This window comes from Lissotriton vulgaris, chromosome 7 (assembly GCF_964263255.1).
Source record: "Lissotriton vulgaris chromosome 7, aLisVul1.2, whole genome shotgun sequence".
NCBI lineage: Eukaryota > Metazoa > Chordata > Amphibia > Caudata > Salamandridae > Lissotriton > Lissotriton vulgaris.
This window is the reverse complement of record NC_141695.1, coordinates 1,766,869,245-1,766,893,961: the sequence shown is the minus strand read 5'-3', so window position 1 is coordinate 1,766,893,961 and position 24,717 is coordinate 1,766,869,245. Positions and strand designations below refer to the sequence as shown.

The 24,717-nt window shown below is 49.0% G+C and overlaps 1 protein-coding gene across 1 annotated transcript in view; it reads left to right on the top strand.

The window, feature by feature from the left end:
* The window catches only part of LOC147706625 (cell adhesion molecule CEACAM1-like), a 464,428-nt gene that overhangs the window by 249,830 nt on the left and 189,881 nt on the right, over nt 1–24,717 (top strand). Inside the window, exon 3 of the mRNA XM_086933115.1 lies at nt 24,085–24,196. Coding sequence (XP_086789241.1) covers nt 24,085–24,196 — 112 coding nt within the window. The remainder of the gene's footprint in view (nt 1–24,084; nt 24,197–24,717) is intronic.

The following is a 24,717-nucleotide window of genomic DNA, read 5'->3' as shown; positions in this document are numbered from 1 at the left end:
GGGTTAGTGACTAAACTGTCTTAATTTGTGCATCATTATGTCTGTTGTTCTGTAAACTGCTGCATGTGTTGATCAGTAGTTATAGGAGTAACTATATGGGTTATTGATTGGTTGCCCAATTATTTGTATGGGAGACTGAGTGTGTGTGTGTGGGTGGCTGGGAGGTGTGTGACTCTGTGCATAGATGTGTGAGCAGTTGATTCACTAGATGTATGGGTTCAAAAGTGCATGTAGAATCAGCTGTATGGGCGGTTGACTGTGTGCATGAGTGTATTGGTGAGTGAATGGATATCTCAGTGCTACATGTCAAAGTAAGAACATATGTAAAACACAGTACATGTGAGAGTTGACATATATAAATACTGTGCATAAGAGTCAGTGAATGTGTGAGTGGCTGTATGGATCATTGTAAACTTGTATCAGGGATTGTATAAGAGAGTAAATATGTGTTAGTATATGTTTGAATAAGTAAGGTGTGTATAACTGTATAGTTGAGGAAATGGAGGTGTGATTGAATTTTTGCATGACTGACTAGGTGTGTGAGTAACTCCATGGATGAGTGACAGTCTGTGAGTGTCTGTTTACACTGATTGTATTCAAGGTTATATTAGAATCAGAAGAGGTTCATCGTATTATCACATGAATGATATCAGTGATGTGATGAGTAATGTCAAATGAGATGTCATCAGTGATGTCATTTGAGATGTCATCAGTGATGTCATCAGTGATGTCATTTGAGTTGTCATCAGTGATGTCATCAGTGATGTCACTGACCATGTCATGAATGATGTAATATGTGACATCATCAGCAGTGGATTGCGGGTGCGCGATATATAGTTAGTGGAACTAACTATATATGCGAATTTCAATAGTTTTGTGTGAGTAAAATAAGGTTTTGAAAATGCTATTCCCTAACTATATATGGTCTATAACCTATGGTTTTTTCAGTGAATTTTCAAGGTTTTGTAAATGCTACTTCCTAACTATATTAGGTCTATAACCTATGGTTTTTTCAGTAAATTTCAATGTTTTTTTTATTGCAAATACCAAAAACTGTTAAATGTATTATTCTTTTGAATGAAAAATATATTTTATATGTTTGTAATATAATTTTTTTATGCATCTGCCAAACCCTAACCTCTTAATAGTGCACTGTGGTGGAATTGATTTTGGGACTATGACTGGGCTTGGTCTGGAAATGCTTTTAAAGGACACCTTTCATCAATTGATGACACTTTTTCCCCAAACTGCCTTGGTATATTCAAATATATGCCAAAGACAGAAATGGAAGTGGTCCAACCAATTTTTTCCACAATTTGAGAAAGCACGGAAACATGTGAATAAATCTGTTTCTGCTTACATGAGAGAATTTACAATGGGTTTAATATACAACAATAACTTGCGTTACAACATGCAAGACATCTACAGAGGAGATGGTGTGCACTTCTCCGATGAGGGGAATAGAATATTCCTCCTGAATTTAAAACTGTGCTTTGGAACCTACTTGTAAGTACCTTAATTAGCCACAGAACCCAATAGCTCTTTTCATTGCTTCCCTACCTCTGATCATTCAAAACGTTTATCTTTCTAACTTTTTTTTTCACCAAAGTACGCTCCCCGGTTCGCTTACCGTTGCGCGTACCGGGCGTTCCCCCGTGAAATTTTTCACATTTTTATTTTTTTATTTTTGCATATATCAGCATCCTAAGCCCCCCTCAGAAACCTAGAGGGTCACAAAGTGTCTACCATGCCCCCTTCTACCCATTCCGAACATTGTTTGTCCTCCATCTTGTGTCTCAATTCTACGATACACAAAATGGAGGACTACCGTAACGCTGCCGTTCGATTACCGGGGCGCGCACCGGTGAGCGCTCGCTAAAAAAAGGTGGGAAAGTAATTTACAGAAAAACCACTAGAGACACTTTCATCAAATATAGAATAGGCCCTACTACATAGCAGTTATGTTATGTTATGTTATGTGGTTTTTATTTGGCGCACAGATGCTCCAGCTAAGGAGCGTCCTGGCGCCCGACAAGGCAGCTACACAACACAACTAAATAAAACAACACAAGCAAATAGCTAAGGGAATAAAAACGTTTTCAAAGCGCGACGAAAAGAAAGCAAGTCGCTCATAGCGCGAATTGCCGGGGGTAAGGAGTTCCACAAAGCAGCGGCCCGCACTCGGAATGAGCGTCCACCGGCCCTGCTTCGCTTAAAGCGCGGCACCACGGCCAATTCGAGGTCTGCCGATCTCAAGGGTCGTGCAGGGATGTAATTGGCCATGAGGGTCGTAAGGATCGTTGCCGGGGACCCCTTCAAGATCTTATAGGCGACGCAGAGGACCTTAAACTGAATCCGCTGAGCCACCGGAAGCCAGTGCAGCGCTCGTATGGTGCTGGAGGTAGGACAGAATCTTGGGAGGCCTACCACCGCTCTCGCTGCGGCGTTCTGGATCCTTTGCAGGCGCCCGATCTCAGCTACGTTCAACCCGGCCAGCAGGGAACTCGCATAATCCAGCCTGGAGATGACAGTAGCTTGGATCATGAGTTACCGAGTGGGGGCATCGAAGAACTTTAGCACAGGACGGAGCCCACGTAAGATGCCAAAGCAACATGCAGCCGTGCGTTTAGTGTGGCATGCAAACGTAAGGGAAGGGTCCAGCCAGACCCCGAGGTTCTTAAGCTCGGCGACTGGGATGGGAGCAGAACCCAACTCCTCCGGCCACCATCTCTCTCCCCACAGTTCCGGCCGTCTACCAAATACCATGACCTCGGTCTTACTAGCGTTTAGCTGTAGACAATTACACGTCATCCAGCTGGCGACCGCCCTCAGTCCTTGTTGAAACCTGGGAGCGTCGACTTCGGCATCCCCGCTGATCGTGACCGCTAGCTGGGTGTCATCGGCATATGACACCATGGTCATACCCCATTGTTTGACAACCTCAGCTAGCGGCCTTACGTAAAGATTAAACAGCGTAGGACTCAGCGAGGAGCCTCGGGGGACGCCCAGGTTCAACGGGTGGAATTTGGACTGATAAGGCGGGAGGGACGGTCACGCTAAAGGCCCGGTTGGTGGCAGTCCCTACCATTTTCCCAAATTTGATGGAATTCCATCGAGAAAATTATGCTGTAGGCCTGACTAAATATCCTGAGGTAAATTACCTAACAAAACACTTATGAAGTGTTAGAATTGACAACCAATTAAAATGCTACTTTCATTATCTTCTATTATTTCATGACATTTGATTGGTTATGTACCTGAATATATATAAAGAAAGAGAGAGAAACAGCCATTTTGACTACTACTTCCTGAAGTACATTTCAAGTGCATTTCAACTGAGAACTTAAACTTCTTTTTCAAAGGTAAGATGTTATTTTAAAAACTGAAGTATGTTGTGCACTTTAAGTTAATTAGGAAAACATTTTCTGATAGATATATACTATCCCTCTGTAATAGTTATAGAATACAATAGATTTTTCTGTTATAGTTATGGATGGAGTTAGGCTTGTCTTGTATAATTATGAATTCACTTAGGCTTTATCACATACACTTTTTTATATTTCTACTTCCAGTCTGATACCATACACTGCCCAAAGATAAAATCACTGTTAAAAAAACCAAACTACCTGTCTGAACTTAAACCCAACAGTGCCCTATCTCTACTGATATATTTTTTTAAAATTCAAATTACAGTACAAAAATGGAAGGAGAGCAAAAAAATACCATCAAAATTGTTCTGGAAAGCAACAAAGATACAGATATTGAACACAATGACTCTGAATTCTTTGATGAATCACGGGACTATGAACTTCTTCAATGTGTAGAATCAGTAGATTTCCTGATTGAAAATGAGGACATTTCTGACAATCAAATATTAGAAGTTCTTTTAAATTTTGAAAACGAATCTGAGAAATAAATTTATATTTCATAATTCAAAAATTGTTTGAGACATTATTCATTTTTATATGTATTTTTTAAACTGGTACCAAATTGATTATAATGTAAAGTCAGACTTTAAATATACTGTGCAACTTTTTTGTGTAACATAGTAAGTTTGCTCATAGTTACTTCCTTTCTCCCACTATTTTATCTCCATTGTATATTTAACATCTCTTTTTCATCTCCTGCCTCCATATTCTTTCTGCTTTCCTCACATACTATGCTATGAATTCCATATACCACAATAACTTCTGAAACAACATGCAAGATATCTACAAAGGAAACGGTGTATTTTTATTTTTAGACTCTGCATTGGTACGTACATGTTGGTACTTAAATATTTTTTTTTTTTTTAAAATACAACAAAAAGAACAATCAATATACATACATTATTTGAACATTCTTTCATTCTATTTTCCCTATATTACGCTCCCCGGACCGCTTCCCGGTGCGCGTACCGAGTGCTCCCCCCGCAAAAAAAACGATAATAAAAATTATTATTTTTTGCCCCGCGGGGCCCTTTTAAAGCCCCCTCATCAAACATAGGGGGTCAGGGAGGATGTACTCTGCCCCCTTATGCTCATTTCCCCCTTTGTTTTGGCCACATCTTGTGTCTCGATCCTACCGAGACACAAGATGGCGGCCGCTCCGGACTGTTTAGAACGTTGACAGTCACCGGGGAGCCAATCCGCTTCTCCTCGCGAAGTTCCGTTACGCGTCAGGTATAGCCCTGGGCGGAGTTGGCGGAGTGGGGCTTTGCGGAGCTACGCGAAGTGGGCGAGAAACTACACCCACCTCCGCACTCCGCGTAGCCCCACTCCGCAAAACCACTGGCCGCCAGCCCCGCCACCCGCCTCCCTCCCGCCCTCCCTAAATACTTTCAAATAAAGGAATGAAATAATTTAAAAAGCACTTACCTTGCCGCCGCTGCCCGCCGCCTCCCCGGGGCTCGCTATCTTCCGTCTTCTTTAGTAATGCGCATGCGGGGGCGGCCGCGCATGCGCATTTTCTCGTGAAAATGCGCATGCGCGGCCGCCCGCGCATGCGCATTACTAAAGAAGACGGAAGACGGAAGATAACGAGCCCCGGGGACGCGGCGGGCAGCGGCGGCAAGGTAAGTGCTTTTTAAATTATTGCATTCCTTTATTTGAAAGTATTTAGGGAGGGCGGGAGGGAGGCGGGTGGCGGCCAGCTACGCTCCGTCTGCGGAGCGTGCGTAGTGCCGCCTGGCTCCGCCAGCTCCGCAAAATGCGGAGTAGGCGGCACTACGCACACTCCGTGCACGGAGCGTAGCTGGCCGCCCACCCCTAGTCAGATACGCGAACCGGGTCGCTAACCGGGACGCTGTCACAGATATATCATTTTTTTAAAACGTTAATTTCTCAAAATCCACTGGAGCACATATTTTAAGACATAGCAAAGGCACGTCGGGCAAACCAAATCTACAATTTTGCCATGTAAAACATATGGAATAGGGGTGACATCATATGCAGATGACACCCAGTTGGTACTGGCCATCCATAACAACGGAGGAACAGTTGCGGCTAATTTTCAGGAAGGTATGATGGCTATCAGTTCCTGGATGGATCACAATTCTTTGAAAATAAAATCTGACAAGACGGAGGTCATGGTGTTTGGAAAACTGATCCCGTCTTCGTCCCCAGTATGGTGGCCATCAGACCTAGGAGCTCCCCCACTGCCTGTTACCAAAGTCAGGAATCTGGGGTTACTATTTGACAACAAGCTATCATTTCTGAACCACGCTAATGCAGTAGTCTCCTCATCCTTTTACACCCTGAGGATGATCAAGAAACTACTACCTTTTCTTCCTTCTGGTGCAGGTAAAATCCTAATGTGCACTATAGTACTCTCTAAAATTGATTACTGCAATGGCTTGCTATTACATGCCCAAGAACAAGTTTTGAATAAAATGCAGTTAATCCAAAATGCGGCTGCCCGAATTTTAACAGGCACATCAAAATTCTCTTCCATCACCCCTATTGTACGCAAACTCCATTGGCTCCCGGTCAGGAGTCGCATCAAGTTTAAAGCGCTTTGTATTACTTATAAAGCTGTGAATAATACTGGCCCAGAATTTAAAAAAAAAGTTTTATGCACCTACTTGCCCTAAAGAACGCTACGGTCATCTGCAGCTTCTCTGCTCTCAGTTCCGAGAACAAAAAGAGTGAACTGGGGTGATAGACGATTCATAGTATCTGCATCTAGACTTTGGAACTCTATCCCTCTATATATAAAAATCAGTCCATCTTTAATGATCTTTCGGAAACTACTAAAAACATGGCTTTTCAGTCAATAATTAAATTAGTACCCATCCTGAGCCTTAGATCCAGCAGCGCCGAGACACCTTAGGGTATTTGCGCGCTATACAAGTTGTATAAATAAATAAAAATAAATAAAAATTTCGTATAAATCTATTCAGCCGTTCGAGCTAAAAGTGATTCCAACCGCCCTATGGAAAAATGAATAGGAAAAACGCGTTTTGGGAGCCCCCTTTTTTCTCGGCCCCCCTTGACGAAACCCCCCCAAATTTTCAGGGGCTGCTCAGACACAAGATGTTCCATTTTCCTGAAAATTTCAGCCAATTCCGTCCTCAAACGCCAAAGTTATTCGACATAGAATTTTCAGAAATCCCATAGGAAAAAAATCCTAACTATATATACCTACTGGCGACCGCCAGTAGGTAATATATATATATATATTCACTGAAAAAAACATAGGTTATAGACCATATATAGTTAGGGATTAGCATTTACAAAACCTTATTTTACTCACACAAAACCATTGAAATTCGCATATATAGTTAGTTGCACTAACTATATATCGCGCACCCGCAATCCACTGCTGATGATGTCACATATTACATCATTCATGACATGGTCAGTGACATCACTGATGACATCACTGATGACAACTCAAATGACATCACTGATGGCAACATCCAGTGACTGTATGTTTCTGTAAAGTTAAAATATATTTTACATATTGAATAATGAGTGGATGTGTAAGTGTCTGGATGAAGGATTTAGTAGGTGCATGACTGACTGTATGAGTGAGTGATTAAATGCGTCTCACTGAGTGCATGGGTTAGTGACTAAACTGTCTTAATTTGTGCATCATTATGTCTGTTGTTCTGTAAACTGCTGCATGTGTTGCAGTGGGGCCTAACTGTACTTGGTGAAAAACCACACACACGCTATCTGCTGGTTAGGGCCAAAGACCACGAGCGGTCTTCCGGCCATTTATTTATACCCAGGGGCTACCCCGCCCCTGAGGCGTATGCGTGCGTGTGTGCGTACGTGAACGGGCCGGGTGGCTCCGTTACTACATCCCTCCAACCTTACAGATCAATAGTCCCGGCCATGAATTGTTTCTTGATTAGTTCATAGTCCATGCATAGTCCTTCAGTCTTTGACTAGGAGTTGGGTTTGGTCGCAGGTGGTATCTTTGGCTTCGGTGATTTTCCATGCCCTCCATCTCCACTGGTCGCTCGGGACGGTGTTGAGTCTCACTTGATGTGTTTCCTGGACTGGTGGTGTTGTCCGGCTCAAGTCTCAGTGGAGTTGGTCTTTCCTCTTCTCGTGGGGCCGTAGATGACTCATCTTGCACTGGCTCATGGTCTCCGTCTTCAGCACCCTCGGGTGCAGAGTCGGTGTTTCAGCTTTCACGAGAGACACGTTTGAACCACGACACGTTCCTGGTCACGGCTCTTGTGCCCCTAGATGCAGATACCATGGTGCCATGTACGTTCACAATCTCCCACACCTCCGGTTCAAATGCCGGGTCGTATTTTGAATGTCGGTGTCTGTTCTTGAGGACTACTTTGTCGCCGACTACCAACGATCTGGTTTGTGCTCTTCTGGTCCGACTGGCTTTGTCGTTCGTGCGCCTTCGTCGTTCTTGAGTGGCTTCCTGGTTCATCTCTTGAGGGCACCATGCAGGTGTGGCTGGCACGCAGTCTCTTGGCACCCTCTTGAACACCAGGTGTGCCGGGGCGCAGCGTGTGGTTGAGTGGGGCGTCTGTCTGTATGCGCTCAGGAACCGTGACAGGCATTCTTCTGCGTCCTCCTTCCTTTCCACTCCAATCTGTAGCGCGCGGTTCAGGGTCCTCATAAACCTCTCGACTTCCCTGTTCGCCTGGGGCCATTGCGGAGTGATTTTCCGGTGGTGGATGCCTCGGGCGGCTAGGTATGTTTGGAAATCCCTTCCCTGGAAGGGAGGACCATTGTCTGACCTCATCTGTTCTGGCAGGCCCATCATGGCGAACACCTTTTCTAGGGCTTTTTTCACGTGAGCGAATGCTGTGGAGGGTACTACTTCCACGATGGGGAAACGGGAGTAAGAGTCAATTAGGACGAGGGTGTGCCGCCCGTCCGGGAAGGAACCGAAGTCCACACTGACTTTTGACCATGGTTCTTGACATGGGTCCTCGGTGATCACGGGGTGGGGAGCTGGGTCTTGGCTCGTTATGGTGCACGAATGACAGTTGCCGACCTCTTTCTCAACTGCTGCGTCTATGCCGGGGAACCATACTTTGCTGCGCAGCCGTCCTTTTGTCTTCGACACGCCTTGGTGTCCTTGGTGGGCTAACCGTACAACCTCTCCCTGTAGCCTCGGGGGTATCACTATCGCTGTTCCTTGGAGGACCACTCCATGGGGCCCGACACTCAGCTCGCTCTGAGCTCTCCATAACTGTTGTCGTGATAACTGTTCTTGAGGTGTGAGGGCGCTAACTCCGTCCAAGAAGTGTTTCCAGTTCCGATTTGACAGCGTGGCTTTTACTTTGAGGAGACACTCGTCGTCATCCGTGGCCTTGCCAATGTCTTCCAGTGTCAAGGCTACTGGGCAGGCCTCTTGGGAGATCATCCTCACGTACTCCTCGACGTCCTCTATGTCGCCCGCTGCTTGGGCCGAGGCGGCGGAGCCAGGATGACGTGATAGGAAATCCGCGGGGTTGTCGGCTCCAGGCCGATATATGACTTTGAAACGGTATGCTTGAAGTTGGACGGCCCACCTCTCGATCCGGGGGGGAGCAAGCCTGGCTGTTCCAGCGAACAGAGGTACGAGGGGTTTGTGATCGGATACCACTTTGAACTCGTGTCCATATAGGTAGAGGTGAAAATGCTGGCAGGCCCATTTGATGGCCAACGCTTCACGTTCGATTTGAGCATACCGCATCTCTGTCGCAGTCAAAGCTCTGCTGGCGTATGCTGTTGGTACCCATTCGTGTGCTTCAGTTTCTTGCATAAGGACAGCCCCAGACCAACAGGACTTGCGTCCACAACAACTTCTGTGCGCCGGTGTGGTCTGAAGTAGGCCATAACCTTGTCGTCAATTAGAGCGGCTTTGATCGCCGCAAAGGCTTCGTCTTCCTTGGCGGTCCACACCCACGGCTGGCCCGACTTAGTAAGGACACGTAGTGGCTCGGAGAGGGATGCCAATCCAGGGATGAAACGGCCGCAATAAGTGGCCATCCCTAGGAAGCTTCTAACTTCCGTGGCCGACGTGGGTTTGGGAGCAGTTCGGATAGCTTCCGCTTTTTTCGGATCGACCTGAAGTCCCTCCCTGGAAAAGATATAGCCGAAGAAATCCACGGATTCTCTGTAAAAGGAGCATTTGTCCCTGTGTAGAGTGAGGCCGTGATCGGTGAGGCGTTGCAAAGTAGATCGGAGGTGGACGTGGTGTTCTTCCAGGGTCTTGGAGAAGACGAGGATATCGTCGCTCAGGTTTATAACTCCTGGTAATCCTGAGAGTGTCTCTCTGATGGCGTTTTGAAAAACTTCGGCAGCCGACGACACACCGAAGCTCAGACGTTTATACCTCCGGAGTCCGACATGGGTGGAAAAAGTAGTGATGTTGCGACTGTCCGGGTGGAGTTCAAGCTGGTGATACCGGGCGTTGAGGTCCAGCTTTGAGAACCAGCGGGCGCCGTTGAGGTCTGCCACGATGTCGTCCATAGTTGGCGTCAGGTGCCTTTCCCTTTTCACCGCCTTGTTCGGGAGACGCATATCCACGCACAGGCGTATAGCGCCTGGCTGTTTCGGTTTCGGTGCGATCACCAGAGGCGACACCCATGGTGTCGAGCACCAAAACCTTCTCGATTACCCTCAGTTCCTCGAGTTTTCGCAGTTCTTCCTCCACCTGCGGCCGCAGGTGAAACGGGACTCGTCGGTGCCTGAGGGCCGTAGGTTGGATCGTTGGGTCCACATGTAGTTTGAATATTTTTCCTTTTAGGCAGCCAAGTCCTTTAAATAGGGCTGGGAAGTCTCGCAGCATTGCATCTGCATGCAGCTCATGTACCTGTCGTGCGAAGAATACCAATTGTAAGTCCTCAGCTGTTTGGCAGCTCAGAAGCGTGCCACGCCTGCCTCCGGTGACATGGAACTTGGTCTTGACTTGGTGATTGTTGCAAGCAGCGACCACCTCAATCACACCTCTCAGGGGAAGTGGGTCGTCACTGTCGTAGGTGTAGATCTTGGCCTTTGATGGTGACAGTGGTGGGCGTGGTGGCAGTAGCTCGTATTGCGTGCTGTCCATCACATTTACCGATGCTCCGGTGTCAATGAGTGCCTGTACGGGTGAGCTGGCGATGGAGATCTCGCACATCGGCGGAGGTCTTCTTCTGGAGCCCTCTCTCCCGACAAAGGAGACAAAGAAGACGTCGTCCTCATCGTCGTCGAGGCGGAATGCCGATCTGGAGGCATCGCTGCATGGGCCCGGATCATCCAGGGAGAGTCGTCGTACAGCCTGTGCAGGACATTTCCCGCTCGAACTGGGGCGGCGGTTTCCGCTGCTGCGGCACACCTTTGCGAAGTGGTTCATCTTCCCACAGTTGGAGCAGACTTTTCCTCTCGCGAAGCATTTTCCACTGGCGGGGTGCTCCATCCCGCAGTTGCCACAGGAGGATCGGGAAGAGGCATGTGAGGACCCCCTCTGGGGTTGCGGCCGGCACCGAACGGCGTCTACGTGTTCTTCCTTGATTTGAGGGATCTTTGTGGGCGCACCAGGTCGGTCGAGGGCTGCCTGCATCTCATCAGCTCCTGCATCTCATCAGCTCTGGCATTAGACAGCTCATGCGAGCGCGCGAGGACGAGGATCTCATCCAGGGTGATCCGCGGCTGTCTGAGGATGAGACGTCTGAGTTGCACCGAACGGCACCCTTGGATCAGTTGCGCACGTATCTCCTGACGCTGGTCCGGGAGCTCGCAGGCCAGGGCCAACTTCCGCAGCCGTGCATAGAACGAGTCAATTGATTCCGTCTCGCCTTGTCTTGCCTGGCGTAGCTTAAACCACTCGTAGTCAAGGTTCACCCTGGGGTCGAAGTACAGGTTCAAAGCTCTGACCGCGGCGTCGTAGTCTTGATCACCACCCCGATCCGGTAGAGTTTCGAAGAGTTCATAGAGTTCGTCACCCCCATAGCACATGAGTAGGGAGCGCTTAACTTTGCCATCGGTCTCCCGGACGCCGACAAAGTAGTGTTCCAACCTCCCAATCCATAGACTCCATCTTGCCGCAGCTGTGGAAGGGTCCGCAAGCTCACTAAACGGAGGAAGTGGCACAGCGAGGCCATGGCCAGGGGGAGCCGGAGTGGCGGCCGCCGCAGTACCTGGAGCTGGACCGGCCGCTGCAGCCCCTGGAGCTGGACCAGCGACTTGGGGCGGCACAGTGGCAGGAGAGCCAGTGGGGGCCGGTGTCTGGTTTTGCGCGGGAGTCCCAGCTGTGGCGCCACCAGTGGTAGGCAGTTGGCTCATGGTCGACGGCGCCGGAGCACGTGGAGGGGCTCGAGAGGCAAGACCAGGGTAGGCCTGGAGGAGCAGGCGCAGCAATGAGCAGGTGTTGCGAGGCAGCGGAGGAGGTGCCGGGTATCTGGTCCGTGGGGCACCGGCAGGTGTGGTCCCAGTGTATCGGGAACGTTGCCCTGGTGACTGTGGCAGCAGAACGAGGTCCGTGGTATGTAGGGTGGCAGACGTGGTCTACGGCGTGCAGGAATAGCGGGGATACCGAGGGCCGAGCACGCCCCCCGAAAGGTATCTGCCGCCCGCCCGATGCGTGAGCAAACGCGGGGCACTTCACAGCGCCCGTCCGCCTAAAGCGTGAGACGAGACAGGGCCTGCGTGAACCGCTGTGGTGTGCGCATGCGCGAGCTGAGGCTCCCAGCGCGGCCGCGAGGAACCAAGCGCGAGGGCCGAGAACCACCCCCCGATGCGCTGGCGGCAGGGAAGAGTGCTCACCGAGGCAGCAGGTAACTGCACGCCGTGCAAGAGCGTGGGTGCCGGCGTGAGCGATGGCGGGCCTCGGGAGGTACCAGGCAGAGCGTAGGGTCGCAGGCCGCGGCCTCGGGGGGACGCGGGCTCACCTGGTGCACCACGGCCTGGTGCAGGATAGCAGTTGTGCGCACGTGGCAGCGCCACCGCCGGGGGCCCGTCCGAGCAGGGCCCGGCTGTACGCGAGGTGCAGGATGGCAGGCACCGACGCGCGGCGAGGCGTGGGTAACAGAAACCGCCTCGTCGCCAATGGAGTGTCCGGAGACACGGGGGAAAGGAATGCCTAGGCCTCGAAGTGGGGCCTAACTGTACTGGGTGAAAAACTACACACACGCTATCTGCTGGTTAGGGCCAAAGACCACGAGCGGTCTTCTGGCCATTTATTTATACCCAGGGGCTACCTCGCCCCTGAGGCGTATGCGTGCGTGTGTGCGTACGTGAACGGGCCGGGTGGCTCCGTTACTACACTCACTATTTAAAAAGCGCTATGGGTATTATTATTAGCGAGATTGTGCAAGTGGAGGAGCAATTGGCAGCCGCCAAGACGGCTTTAGATGCTGCCCAAAGGGAGGCCAAGTCTGTGATGGAAGAGCATGACCGCAGGAATGTTTCCAGCCTCCGTACTGGAGCCTTGGACCAGAGTTATGGTATCATCATAAATAATATTCCGAGTAATACTAAGACTGATCACACTGTCAAATTATGCTCCTGTGTATCAACAACTCCTCTTAAAATCACAACAGTTTCGGACTCACTTGATTCGGACTCTCCTCCTGCAAAAACATGTAAATGAAACATAGTAACAAGGAGGACTAGCCCTCCCTGCAAGAATCACTCAAGCAAAGGGAAAACCTACCAAATTGGTTGGCAATGGTCTAGGGTCCCAATCTGCAGAGACATCATATGATAAACATGCTATAGATATCCTTTTCGAAAAATTGCACGGGATAATCAACACTATTGAAAGGCGGGTCTTGAGCGAAATAAAAACTGTACAAAATGACATTTCAAAATTATTGGACCTGGTTACAGCTCTATGGCCACTTAATGTATCTAATACACTACAGAATGCTATATCAAATAATACATCGGATAAGAATGTACTCATTGGCTCAAGCAATACCCATGTACTAGAAACGGATAATATTTCACAACCATCCGTTAAATATAGAAAGGAAGCACATGGTCCATCCCTACAAAATCCTGCGGAAATTGTAGTGAATGTCAAAAGGAAAACTGAATGCCAGGTTCAATATGGGAGGCAGCGGGAGGTTTCTTTTAGTCTGCCCCCACAAGCTACACCTTATGTGATTGTTTTAAAAAATGTTCCTAAACTGACAGATAATTATAAAGAAACTTGGGACTCATTGAAAAACAGGGTTGTTTACTGGTTTCTGTAAATACTTCTTGTAGCACCAGGCTCCTATCCCAAGAAATAATTATGGTAAGAGTGAGCTGGGTGGGAAAAAACAGAAATAGCATGTGATGGGGATTGTGTAGTTGTAAATTTTCGCCGCCCCCATGTGGTGGGCTCCTTATTAGAAGAAGCTGCAGCAAATCAGTATTGGAAATACCAAAGTAATGAAGACATTATCACTGCGCTACCTCTTGGATACTTTTATAGACCCAGAATGGAGCAGCTCCATTCATTTGGAAGAGCACAACTTAGCACCAGTAATCAAATTACACAAATGATACCATCTATGTCAAATAGGTTCGCACCATTAAGGAGCTGTAGTGAGGTGGACTGCCTGGGACAAAAAAGAGTATCCAAAAGTAGTAGATCAGAATGATAGTGATCACATTATATTCCAGCCTAGTATCCGGGTAGAAGTAGCCTGTGCAGACCAGGCACATAATTATAAAGGCAACCAAACGATACCCTCCCCTATTGGTATTGATGGTACCTCCGTAGAAGCCGAGATACAATGTCACAGAACTAATACCACCCCGCCTACAAGCCTGGCTGACTGTAATCTTATCAGCCATACATTGCAGGATTCATTATATATTATGACATGGAATGTCGCGGGGTTAAGCACAAATGGCATGATATAACATGGCTTAAAAGTATCCAAAACTGCAACCTAGTTTTAATACACGAAACATGGCTTAAAAAAATCTTTTTTATTAATAGTTTTAAAACAATTTTCACTAAAGCAAACCCATCAAAGGCTGGGAGAGCGGGCGGTGGTTTAGCAGTACTAATATCAGTATCTTCTCCTTTGACTTTAAAGAGAACTTTTAATAAAGCACATCATTTCCAGTTTCTACTTTTTTCAGTAAAAGGAAAACAGGATATTATAGTTATTAACTTTTATAATAATATTTTCAACTCCTCAAGATATGAGATTATTTCATCAATGGAGGAAGAGCTGGATAATTTCTTGAAGAGCACAGGCGCCGATTATATTTTAATCTAGATGGGGAATTTCAATATTGAATCATGTAAACTTGCACCAGGGACCCAATGTGGGTATCAGGATGCACTAGGTGATAATCCTTCACATTTTCCACACAATAATTATGGCGAAATAATTAATTATGTTATACATAAACATAACTTGGAAATTATGGAGCTGGATGATCGAATTATACATTTGAGGGAGCTAGGTCATCTTCATGCATTGACCATTTTTTAACTTCACGGAACTGTAGGCCCCTTGTATACAAATGTAGTGTGCAGCCTAGTTTACTTAGTGATCACCATCCTCTGTAACACAACTATCAATGGGATGATACCTGCAACTTGGGCTGAGAGTGTGATTGTCCCTATTTTTAAAAAAGGTGACAGAGGCAGCGCGAGCTGCTACCATCCAATATCTCTTCTCGACTCAACATCCAAAGTAATGGGCAGAATGATGCTGGCCAGATTGGAACGCTGGGTAAAGGAAAAATTATCTTGTCTGTAGCCCAGTTCGGTTTTATGTTTAAAGTATTTTATTAGAAAGGTACAGCTCATATGGAAAGCAACTTACAAACATGCAGTGGGTACTGCGAGAGGCAACCCAAGATCAGAAATGCTAATGACCCAGCCTCAGGGCTGTTCCAATGTCTTGCTCTGCGCGCGGAGGCGTATACAGGGAGAAAAAAAAGAGAACAAGAAGAAAACATTGCCCTATGGGCTTGTACCTCTATTAAGTAGAACAACAGTCCCCAACAAACTTCCCCCTCCCCACCCTCCCCGTCCAGTGCAGCGTAGCATGAAAGCAATCAATCATCCATCTTCCCACCCATCCCGTAGACGCCCGTGAGTCCCTGGCAATTCACTCCGACCGAAACAATGCCTCACAAAGGGGGTGTAAGCCTCAGTAGCCTGAGGTACCTCGGGCATGTGATTTCCGTAAATTCTGAAGCCAGCAGTGAGTGAAAGGGTTGCCACAGTTCCTCAAAACCAGTCACATCTCCCGCAAACGTGATGGACATTTTCTCCATCCCCAGAACATGCCACAACCTGTGCAGCCAACCAGTGCGTGCGGGAGTGGTAGTTGTGCGCCAATGTATCAGTATGTTTTGTACCGCAGAACCCAGCATAATGGCAATCTGCCTTCCCCTTTTAGATTTTAGTGGATACATTAAGTCATTTGGGAGACCCAGTAGGGTATACGCTGGGAATCGAGGCAGTTCAATCTCGAAGCATTTATCAATCTCATCTATCACTGTCGACCAGTAGGCTTGTAGTACTGGGCAGTCCCAGAGGATGTGTGTTAGTGTGCCAACCTGCCCGCACTCCCGCCAGCATCTGTCGCTAAGAAGCCTGTTCATTTCGTGTAGTCTTTCTGGGGTGTGATACCAGTAGGTGGAGATTTTAGTGAAGGTTTCTGTGAGGCCCACGTGATAGGCCGAGTGTCGTGCTCTGTATGAAATACGTTCCCATTCCTTAAGGCTGAGCGTTCTCCCCAGTTCTCTATTCCATCGTTCCCTACCGGGAATGTAGAAGTGGGAAGACGGGAGTTGAAGCAGTTTATATAGGTCAGTAATAAATTTGGAGTCTGAAGCGCGGGTGATTAGCCATCGCTCATACGGGAGGAGCCTCCTGTCCGCAGATTCCCTCACACTCGGCTGTAAGGCCCAGTGTCGTACCTGCCAGTATCTCATGCGGTCAGATTCAGTCAACTGATAAGTATCTTTAAAGCTGTGAAAGGGGATAATTCCATCAGTCGCGTACATATGGAAGAGCGCCCTACAACCCCTGTCCCTCCAATGTGAGAAGGCCCCCTGTTCCATCCCTGGTGTGAAGTCGGGATTGTCTACAATCGGTGTGAAAGGCGAGGGAAACGTGGTGAGGTCAAATGTGCGATTCGTGGCATCCCATACTTTCAGCGGAACCCGCGTTATGTAAGAAGCATAGAGATTCGTGGGCGATGTGGGCGGCGAAGAAAGGGTATTTCCTGTAAAGGGCGTCCGGCTACCGCTTGATCCTGGAAGAGCCAGTGTTTATCGGACTCCCACCTGCTCCATTCCACCAGATATCTTAGTTGGGCTGCCTGGAAGTATTTGCGAAGGTCGGGAACTCCCAATCCTCCGGATTCCGGTGTCAAGGTCGTGAGAGTGCGGCGCATTCGGGGTTTACGGCCTTGCCACACAAATCGGGACACGTCAGTTTGCATTTGTGGAATCCAGCCCTTAGGTGGTTGTAAGGGCAATGCCCAGAATAAGTACAGAATTTGGGGTAAAACTGTAATTTTAATCGCTGCCACTCTACCAAGCCAGGAAAGCGTTCCTTTGTTCCATCTCCCTAGTTCGTCTCTCACCTTTTTGCCAACTGCCTCATAGTTAATAGAAACCATGGCCTGCAACGTTGGAGCTAACGTAATCCCTAGATATAGCACCTGATCTTTCGACCACCGTAATGGAAAGAGCCGTTGTAGTTCGGCCTTCGTTGTCAAAGTCAAGGAAAGGTCCAAGGCAGTGGACTTCTCCACATTCATCCGAAAGCCAGCTACCTTCTCAAAAGCTTTGAGTTCTGCCATGCAGGCGGGTAGGGCCTGCCTCGGGCTTTCCAACGCGAAAATAACGTCGTCTGCGTAAAGGCTTATTGCATGGGTGAAACCCCCCATTCGTACTCCTGTTACGGCCATGTTCTGCCGCACTCGTTGGGCAAAGGGCTCCATGTAGAGCGCGAAGAGAAGGGGGAAGAGGGGACAACCCTGTCACGTTCCGCGTTCGATATCAAACCGTCGAGAGCCACAGCCATTCACGCGTACTGCGGCCGAGGGGGATTTATAGCAATTAAAGACCATGGTTCGGAACTTTTCCCCCATTCCCAGCTTCGCCATAACTCGTTCGAGGTAGGGCCAGTGTACCCGGTCGAACGCCTTTTCTGCATCGACCGAGAGCAGCATACGTTCCCCTGGAATACGTGAGGCCTTTTCCAAGACGTGAACTATTCGTTTAGTGTTGTCCACAGTCTGCCGCCCAGGCACGAAACCGGCTTGGTCCGGCTCAATGAGGCCAGGGAGGTATTGCGCCAATCTCGCCACAAGGATTCCGGTGTAGAGCTTCAGGTCTAAATTTAGCAAGGAGATCGGTCTGTACGAGCCGCACTGCTTCCTGTCTTTCCCTGGTTTGGGGATGACAGACACTGTCGCTTGTAGCAGATCCGGAGAGATAGCTCCAGGATCAGAAAAGGAGTTAAATAGTGCGGTCAAGATAGGGGCTAGCGTCCCGCAGAACGTTCTATAGAAGAGGGCTGTGTAGCTATCTGGGCCAGGGGCCTTTCCTAGCTTGAGCCTAGAAATCGCTGCAATCACCTCCTCGATCTTAATCTCTCTCTCTAGATAAGCTGTCTGCTCTTGGGTCAGAGATGGCAGGGTCACCGAATCCAGATAACCCTCCGCGTCCTCCATATTGGTGGCGTCCGCTCTATATAGATCAGCATAGAAGCGACAAAAGGTCTCAGCAATTTCGGCGTCACCCGTGACCCCCTGCCCTGCATTTCCTGTCAGTTCCTTCACCTGGCGACTCTGATGGGCCACCCTCAGCTTGGCTGCCAACAGGCGGCCACAACGATCCCCCCAGTATAATATGCGTGTTTGAGGCGCAACGCTACATATTCCGCCCTATCAAGGTCCAATGTGGACAAGAGTTTCCTAGTCGCCTTCAACTGTTTCCAGACTCTCGGGGGCCCCAGTGCGATGGTGTACTGTCTCCAATTCCTTGACTTTCTGGGTGAGTTCGTCCCGTTTCCGTTTCCTATCACGGTTATCCGCAGCCGAGACCGCAATAAATTCTCCCCGTAGCACTGCCTTGAGAGCCCCCCACTGAGTCGACAGGGAAGTATCAGCGTTAGAGTTGTGCAGCTGATAGTCCTTGATCGAATCAGTAATGCTTTGCACCACTTCTTTCCTATGTAGGAGGGTGTCTCGAAGTCTCCAAACCCCCCTCCGGGCAGAGCTCGGCTGGAGATGTAGGGTCCCCGAAACCGGTGCATGGTCCGACAGAGAGATAACACCCATTTCTGAGGCCGTGGCAAGGCTACGAACAGGTCCAGAGACCAGTAGATAATCAAGTCTGGCATAAGTTTTGTGTGCATGCGAATAGTAAGAGAAGTCTGTGTCAGTCGGGTGGAGTTCGCGCCAGAGATCATGCAGGTCGGATTCAACCATCTGGGCCTTAACTGCCTGTGAGAGTTCCCCAGTCTGTGGATAGCGCTGCGCCGATCTATCTTTTGAGGAGTCAAAGACCAAATTAATGTCTCCCCCTAGTACTATATGTGTGTCCGGTGAAGCCGTGACCTCCTCTAGAGCCCCGCGTAGAAATCTATCTTGCTGTTCATTCGGGGCGTAAACGGTGCCTACAGTAAACGTTAGAGCCCCCACCTTAAGTCTATAATTCTACAAATTTGTGCAACACCTCACCCTTAAACGCTTTGGACAGAAGAATAGCCACCCCAGCTGTTTTAGTCTTATTGGAGGAAAAGAACTGAGTAGGGAAATGGAGGGACCTCATTCTGTGACAATCATTGGCTAACAAGTGGGTCTCCTGGAGCAGACAGATGTCCGCCCAAGAGTTTTCTAATAAGGATAGAATTGCCCTTCTCTTCGTGGGATTGTTCAACCCCTTAACATTCAGGGTCACTATCTTCAGGTCAGCCATGAATGGATCGGATTACTCTGCCTGTGTGTGCGAACCAGAGTGTGTGAGAACAGGACGACTGCCAAGCAAATACGAGCGTCTACACTAGTATTCTCAGATACCGTAGAAGCACTGGACAAGGTTACTTCCAACTATCCCTATCCCCAACCCGGAACAAACCTCCCCCCCCATATCTCTCAACACCCACCACAACGCCTCCCGTTCCCCGCTCACCGCCCTCAGCATCAACCCCCGGGTCATGCTTCCCCCCACACCCGTGCACCCAAAACTTCTTGAAATAGTCCCGGACAAGCCCAAACGGACCAGTCCGTAGAATGTTACCTTAATGGACGTCCAGCCACACGTGGTCAAACCTTCACCCCCCCCCATCGACCTCCCAAGCCCGCCATGGAAATATTGCTACTGTGAGTTCCCCCCGGAGCGTAGTTAAGCGGTCAGTGCCACCTCCTCTGGACCTTCAAGCACCGTGGATGCTGTCCGGACAGCGGCTTCTTGTTCCGCTCTAATCGTTGGAGACCCCGGCCTCCGTGCCGTTTCCGCCGTCCTTCTTCTCCTGCTCGTAGCTCGATGCCAGCCATCGTCAGTTGTGCGCCTCCGTCTAGGCGTATGGGAGTCCTCCTCCTCTGTGGTGATGCTCAAGATTCCGCAGGCGTCCTGGAGGTTCCGGACATGGTGTGTCTCTCCCTGCCACTTAAAGATAATACGAAAGGGGTGCCCCCACGAGTAGGGTGTCTCATGCTGTCTGAGGAAGTCCGTCACAATCTTGAACGACTTGCGCCTCTGAAGCGTGATTGTAGACAGGTCTTGGTATAAGGCCACTGGGTGATCCCGGAAAGTAAGAGAACGTACCTTGCGGGCCTCCGCCATGATTTTTTCTTTCAGCGGGAAATCCGGGAGGAACGCCAGGATGTCCGGAGGGGGACCATTAGATCTTCTGGTGGGACCCACCCTGTGCGCTCTGTCGATTCTAATGGGGAAGTCATCTCCTTCTCCCAGGACCATGCGGAAGAGTTCTTGCAGGTACTGAACAATGTCCGGGTTCTCTTCCGAGGACGGCACACCCCGGACCCTAATGTTATTCCTTCGTGACCTGTTTTCTAAGTCTTCGTTGTGCAATTGGAGGTCCAGGTGTTGTTCTCGAAGGATTAGAACTTCCTGCTGGAGAAGAGTGATCTCTTCAGCTTGCCTGTGCGCGGAGGTCTCCACAGTGTCCACTCTCTCTCCTAGGCCCTCCACCTCCCTACGGACCTCACGCACCTCACCCGCCACTTCCTGTTTGAGGGCTTGGAAGTCTTCTCTCAGCGTGCCAAAGAGAGATTCCAAAAAGGATCTGGTTACCGGGGGTTCCGCTGCTGCGCTAGACTGCGAGCTCCCTGCTGCTCCAGGTGAAGAAGAGGCTCTGTCTCCCTTGATCTGCTGTCTGTTAAGCATCTCCGGGAGCGTGCGGTCGGTGCAATCGTTGCGTTTTCCTCCCCTTTGGCCCGCCATGATTCAGGCCTCCCCACCAGTCTGCTCCTTCCTGCACGTAGAATCCGGGCCTCAAGGAACCTGCTCCCAGCTCAGGGCGGATGACGATTCGCTTCCGCTCAGAAGATCACCACCGGTCCAGGTCAGAAGCCCCCCCTCAGGTTGAAGAGGGGGGGGTTGCCGTGGTTGTCCCCAAGGAGAACCTGTAGCTGCTGCTCTGGCTCAGGAGGGGCCGTTCTTGACCTCAGTCGCGACGTCCAGTTGATACTGTGGGTCGCCTTGTCAAGTCCTCCTTCTGGCCAGTCTAGGCGTCCACGCGGCCTGTGGCCCCTCTTGGGGAGTCCCACCGCATATAGCGCGTCTCAGGGGGTGCAGCCGGAGCACTCTGGGCTTCACGGGTGTTCCGTTGTATGTGTAGAATGGTGCCCAGGCAGCGGGGGTGCTACTCGACTGGTGGGTGACTGTGTCCTGCCGGCAGTAGGCCGCCTCTGTTACGGAACCACACCGTCAAGCGCTGCGGTAGGACCCACACGTGGCCCCGCCGGGCCTCCAATCCGGGCGCTTGCGTAGCTCTCCTCTCTGTCCAGCCAGTACTGCGATGTGCGGCGGACCCCGGGACCCAGCCGGCGAGGCGATCGCTCCAGGCGCCCCATGCGGTCTACAGCCCCTCCGGGCTGCTCCACCGCCCACAGTGTGCTTCAGGGTACGCAGTCCGGGCACCACGGGCCATGTGGGTGCCACTACATGTGTGCAGAGTGCTGCCGGCGGTTCTGGGGAGCCCCTCGCCCGGGGGGTGTCTGTGTCTATTCGGATGCAGACCGCTTCCGCTAGGGGGCCGCGCCGCTAAGCGCTGCGTACTGTCTCCCTCGCCGCCCGGTTAGGCCCCTAAGCCGGGCGTTCGCGTAGGTCCTTCCCCAGTCCAGCCAGCACCTCGGATGTGGAGACCTCCAGGACCTTGCTGGTGAAGCGTCAGTCCCAGGTGCACTGCTTACCGCACTGACGGTGGTGGCCGCTGGGTAGTGGGGGTATTCCGCCCTGGTTATCGGGCTCCCTGTGCAGTTTGCGGACCTCCAGCCGGTCCGGGCGGGGGACCCTCCACTCAATTCGCCGCCATCTTAGAACGGTGGAAGGCAGCGGACTCGTCCCAGACACCTCACCGCTCCGCTCCGCGGCGCTCAGCTGTGCCGCCCGCCGGGGCCAGAGAGCCTCACCCCCAGCGGCGGCGTGTCCACACCGTGCCTTCTAGCCGTCCGGCGTCCCGCTATCCTGTCCGGGCCGGGGCACTGCTTCCGCCTTGGTTCACGCCGGCTCCGAGCACGGCACCGGGAACTCGGTGAATTTAGCACGCAGTCGCGCGCTGGAAGCGACAGTCAGGCCGTCGCTAGCTCCCCGATCCGCGGAGCCAGTCTGCGTATCTTCGGGGGGAAAATGCAGCTGAGTTTAGGGCTCGGGGCCTCCGATGGGGTCGGGAGCTCTAGCCGACACGTCCTTCTACCCCGCCATCTTGGCCACGCCCCCCCCAGTTCAGTTTTAGAAGTGGTATTGGAAGGCTCCCTCCACCTTTTTTTGTTGATTTATCCAGTGCGTTTGATTTTGTAAATCATTCTAAGTTATGGCAGACGCTCGAAGGGATGGGTGCCCCACAGGATATTATTAGCTTTTTATCGCAAATATTCGCTCATTTAACCTCAAAGATACGTTTTGGGTGAATGGGGAATGCACAAAGAACTTTAGAATTACTCATGGGATTAGACAAGGTTGTACCCTTGCCCCCATTTTAATCTCACTTAATATTAACGGTGTTGACTCGTTATAACAGACCTGATGCTCCTAAAGTTGGTAAGTGCTTTACCCCAGTTTTATTATATGCCGACAGGGCAGTCCTAATTTCCAGGACAGCAAATGGCATGCAACTACTGATGGATAACTTCACAACCTTCATTACTGAAAAACACCTGAAAATTAATTTGAGTAAAACCCTAGTCATGACTTGCAGGAAAAAGAAAACTAGGATTAGAACACACTATATTGATGAAGCATCTATAGAAAGGACTTTTACATTTTCTTATCTGGAAATACTTAATAATAGTAAGGGTTTATGGAGTTCACACATTCAATTATGTAAATGAAAAATTCTGAGATCCGTCAAGGCTATTTTTAGATTTTCGCACAAAATTGGTAATACACCAGTACGGGAAATTTTCAAATTATATGGGTCGAAGTGTATTACTGAGGTTTGTTACGAAGTAGCCTTGTGAGGTATGGCAGATACCTCCTCACTACAAACTCTGGAAAATCATTTTTTAGGAAGGTTGTTATCGGTACCAAATTCTATAGCCCCATGTATAGTCCACAGGGAGACAGATACACCGTATGTAAACGATCTGATCAGTATAGCTGCCTTAACTTTGTGGCATCGAATTTGGTCCAGGTAGGAGACACATTTTATGAGGGATATAATTCTGGACTGCCTCACCCTGGATCATTGTAAAAAAAAATAACATGGCTAAACTATATTTGTGGTCTATTAATTGAATGTAATTTGGCTGTGAATCTTAAGACCCCTGAGGATATTCAAAATTTTAGTAAAAAAGAACGAAAAAAGAGGCTCCTTAATGTCAGGGCTTCATCGAGGGATGTTGTTTTGAGTACTAAATTGTGTATAAGCTCCTACATTGAAGGACCCTTATTGTTGGGTATTCAGGTGTATCTTATTTTTATAACTATTATACAATATAGGTTTTATTTAACTAGATTAAGGCTGAATACGCACCACTACCAGGTTGCATTCCCAAAGATGGGTAAGTGGAGCTCTAATTTACCAAAGTGCTGTGTGATGGTAGATCTTTTCAGACTACTCTCCATTTTCTACTTTTTTGTAATTTTTACAAAGTTTTTAGAAAATCTATTTTATGACCCCTTTTTATTGTTAATAGTCTGTATTATTTTACGACTGCTTTTAATCAAATTCGTAATTTGGAAAATGTATCAACTTGTAATGCGGTAATTTGCTTTATATTGACGGCCATTAAACGAAGAAAGGATCTTGCTTAGCTGGAAAACTTGAATTATGAAACTGATTAAATCACATTTTGTTAAGCTGTATTTTTTTATGCAAAAAAAATTCGAGTATAAATGCCTTTTATGAGTAAGTTGTAAAAAGAATGTACATAAATGTATATTTTGAATGATGTATTGTTTTTATATTACAGTATGCTTTTATGGTAATTTCGAATAAAGCTAGATTTGATTGCTTTGATCTAACTTTCTGACCCTTCCCTCTCTCTTTGTTTTTCAGAAAAAGCCCGTTCTCCAACTATTAGCCCTAGTAGCCCTAATAGCAGTCCAGTTCTCTCAGTTGGATATATCGTTGGCATTGCGATTGGCGTGCTAGCGGTGTTCATCATTGTGTAAGTGTGCACAGAGACTCGTGCAAAGATATCTCCATCTGTGGCGTCAGTCCACCTGTGTTTCCCAGCTGTTTCTCAGTGTTTCCTTTGTAGGGTTAACCCCCTCGCACCTTCATCTTCAGGGTCTGCCTGTAGTCCTTCCTCAGTGTTTCCCTTCTGGGGTTAGCCCCCCCTCTCTCTTCATCTTCAGGGTCTGCCTCTAGCCCTTCCTCATTGTTTCCTTTCTTGGATTAACCCCACTCTCCCTTCATCTTAAGGGTCTGTCTCCAGTCCTTCCTTAAAGTTTTTTCTCCAGGTATTAATCCAACCCCCCTCCCCCCCCCCTTCATCTTCAGGCTCTGTGTCTAACTCTTCCTCAGTGTTTCCTTTCTGGGATTAATACCCCTATCCCTTCATCCTCATTGTCTGCCTCTAGTCCTTCCTTAGTATTTCCTTCCAGGGATTAATGCCTACCTCCCTTCCTCTTCGGGGTATGTCTCAAGTTCTTCCTCCTAAACCATCCAGTGTTCATTTCCCTTTAA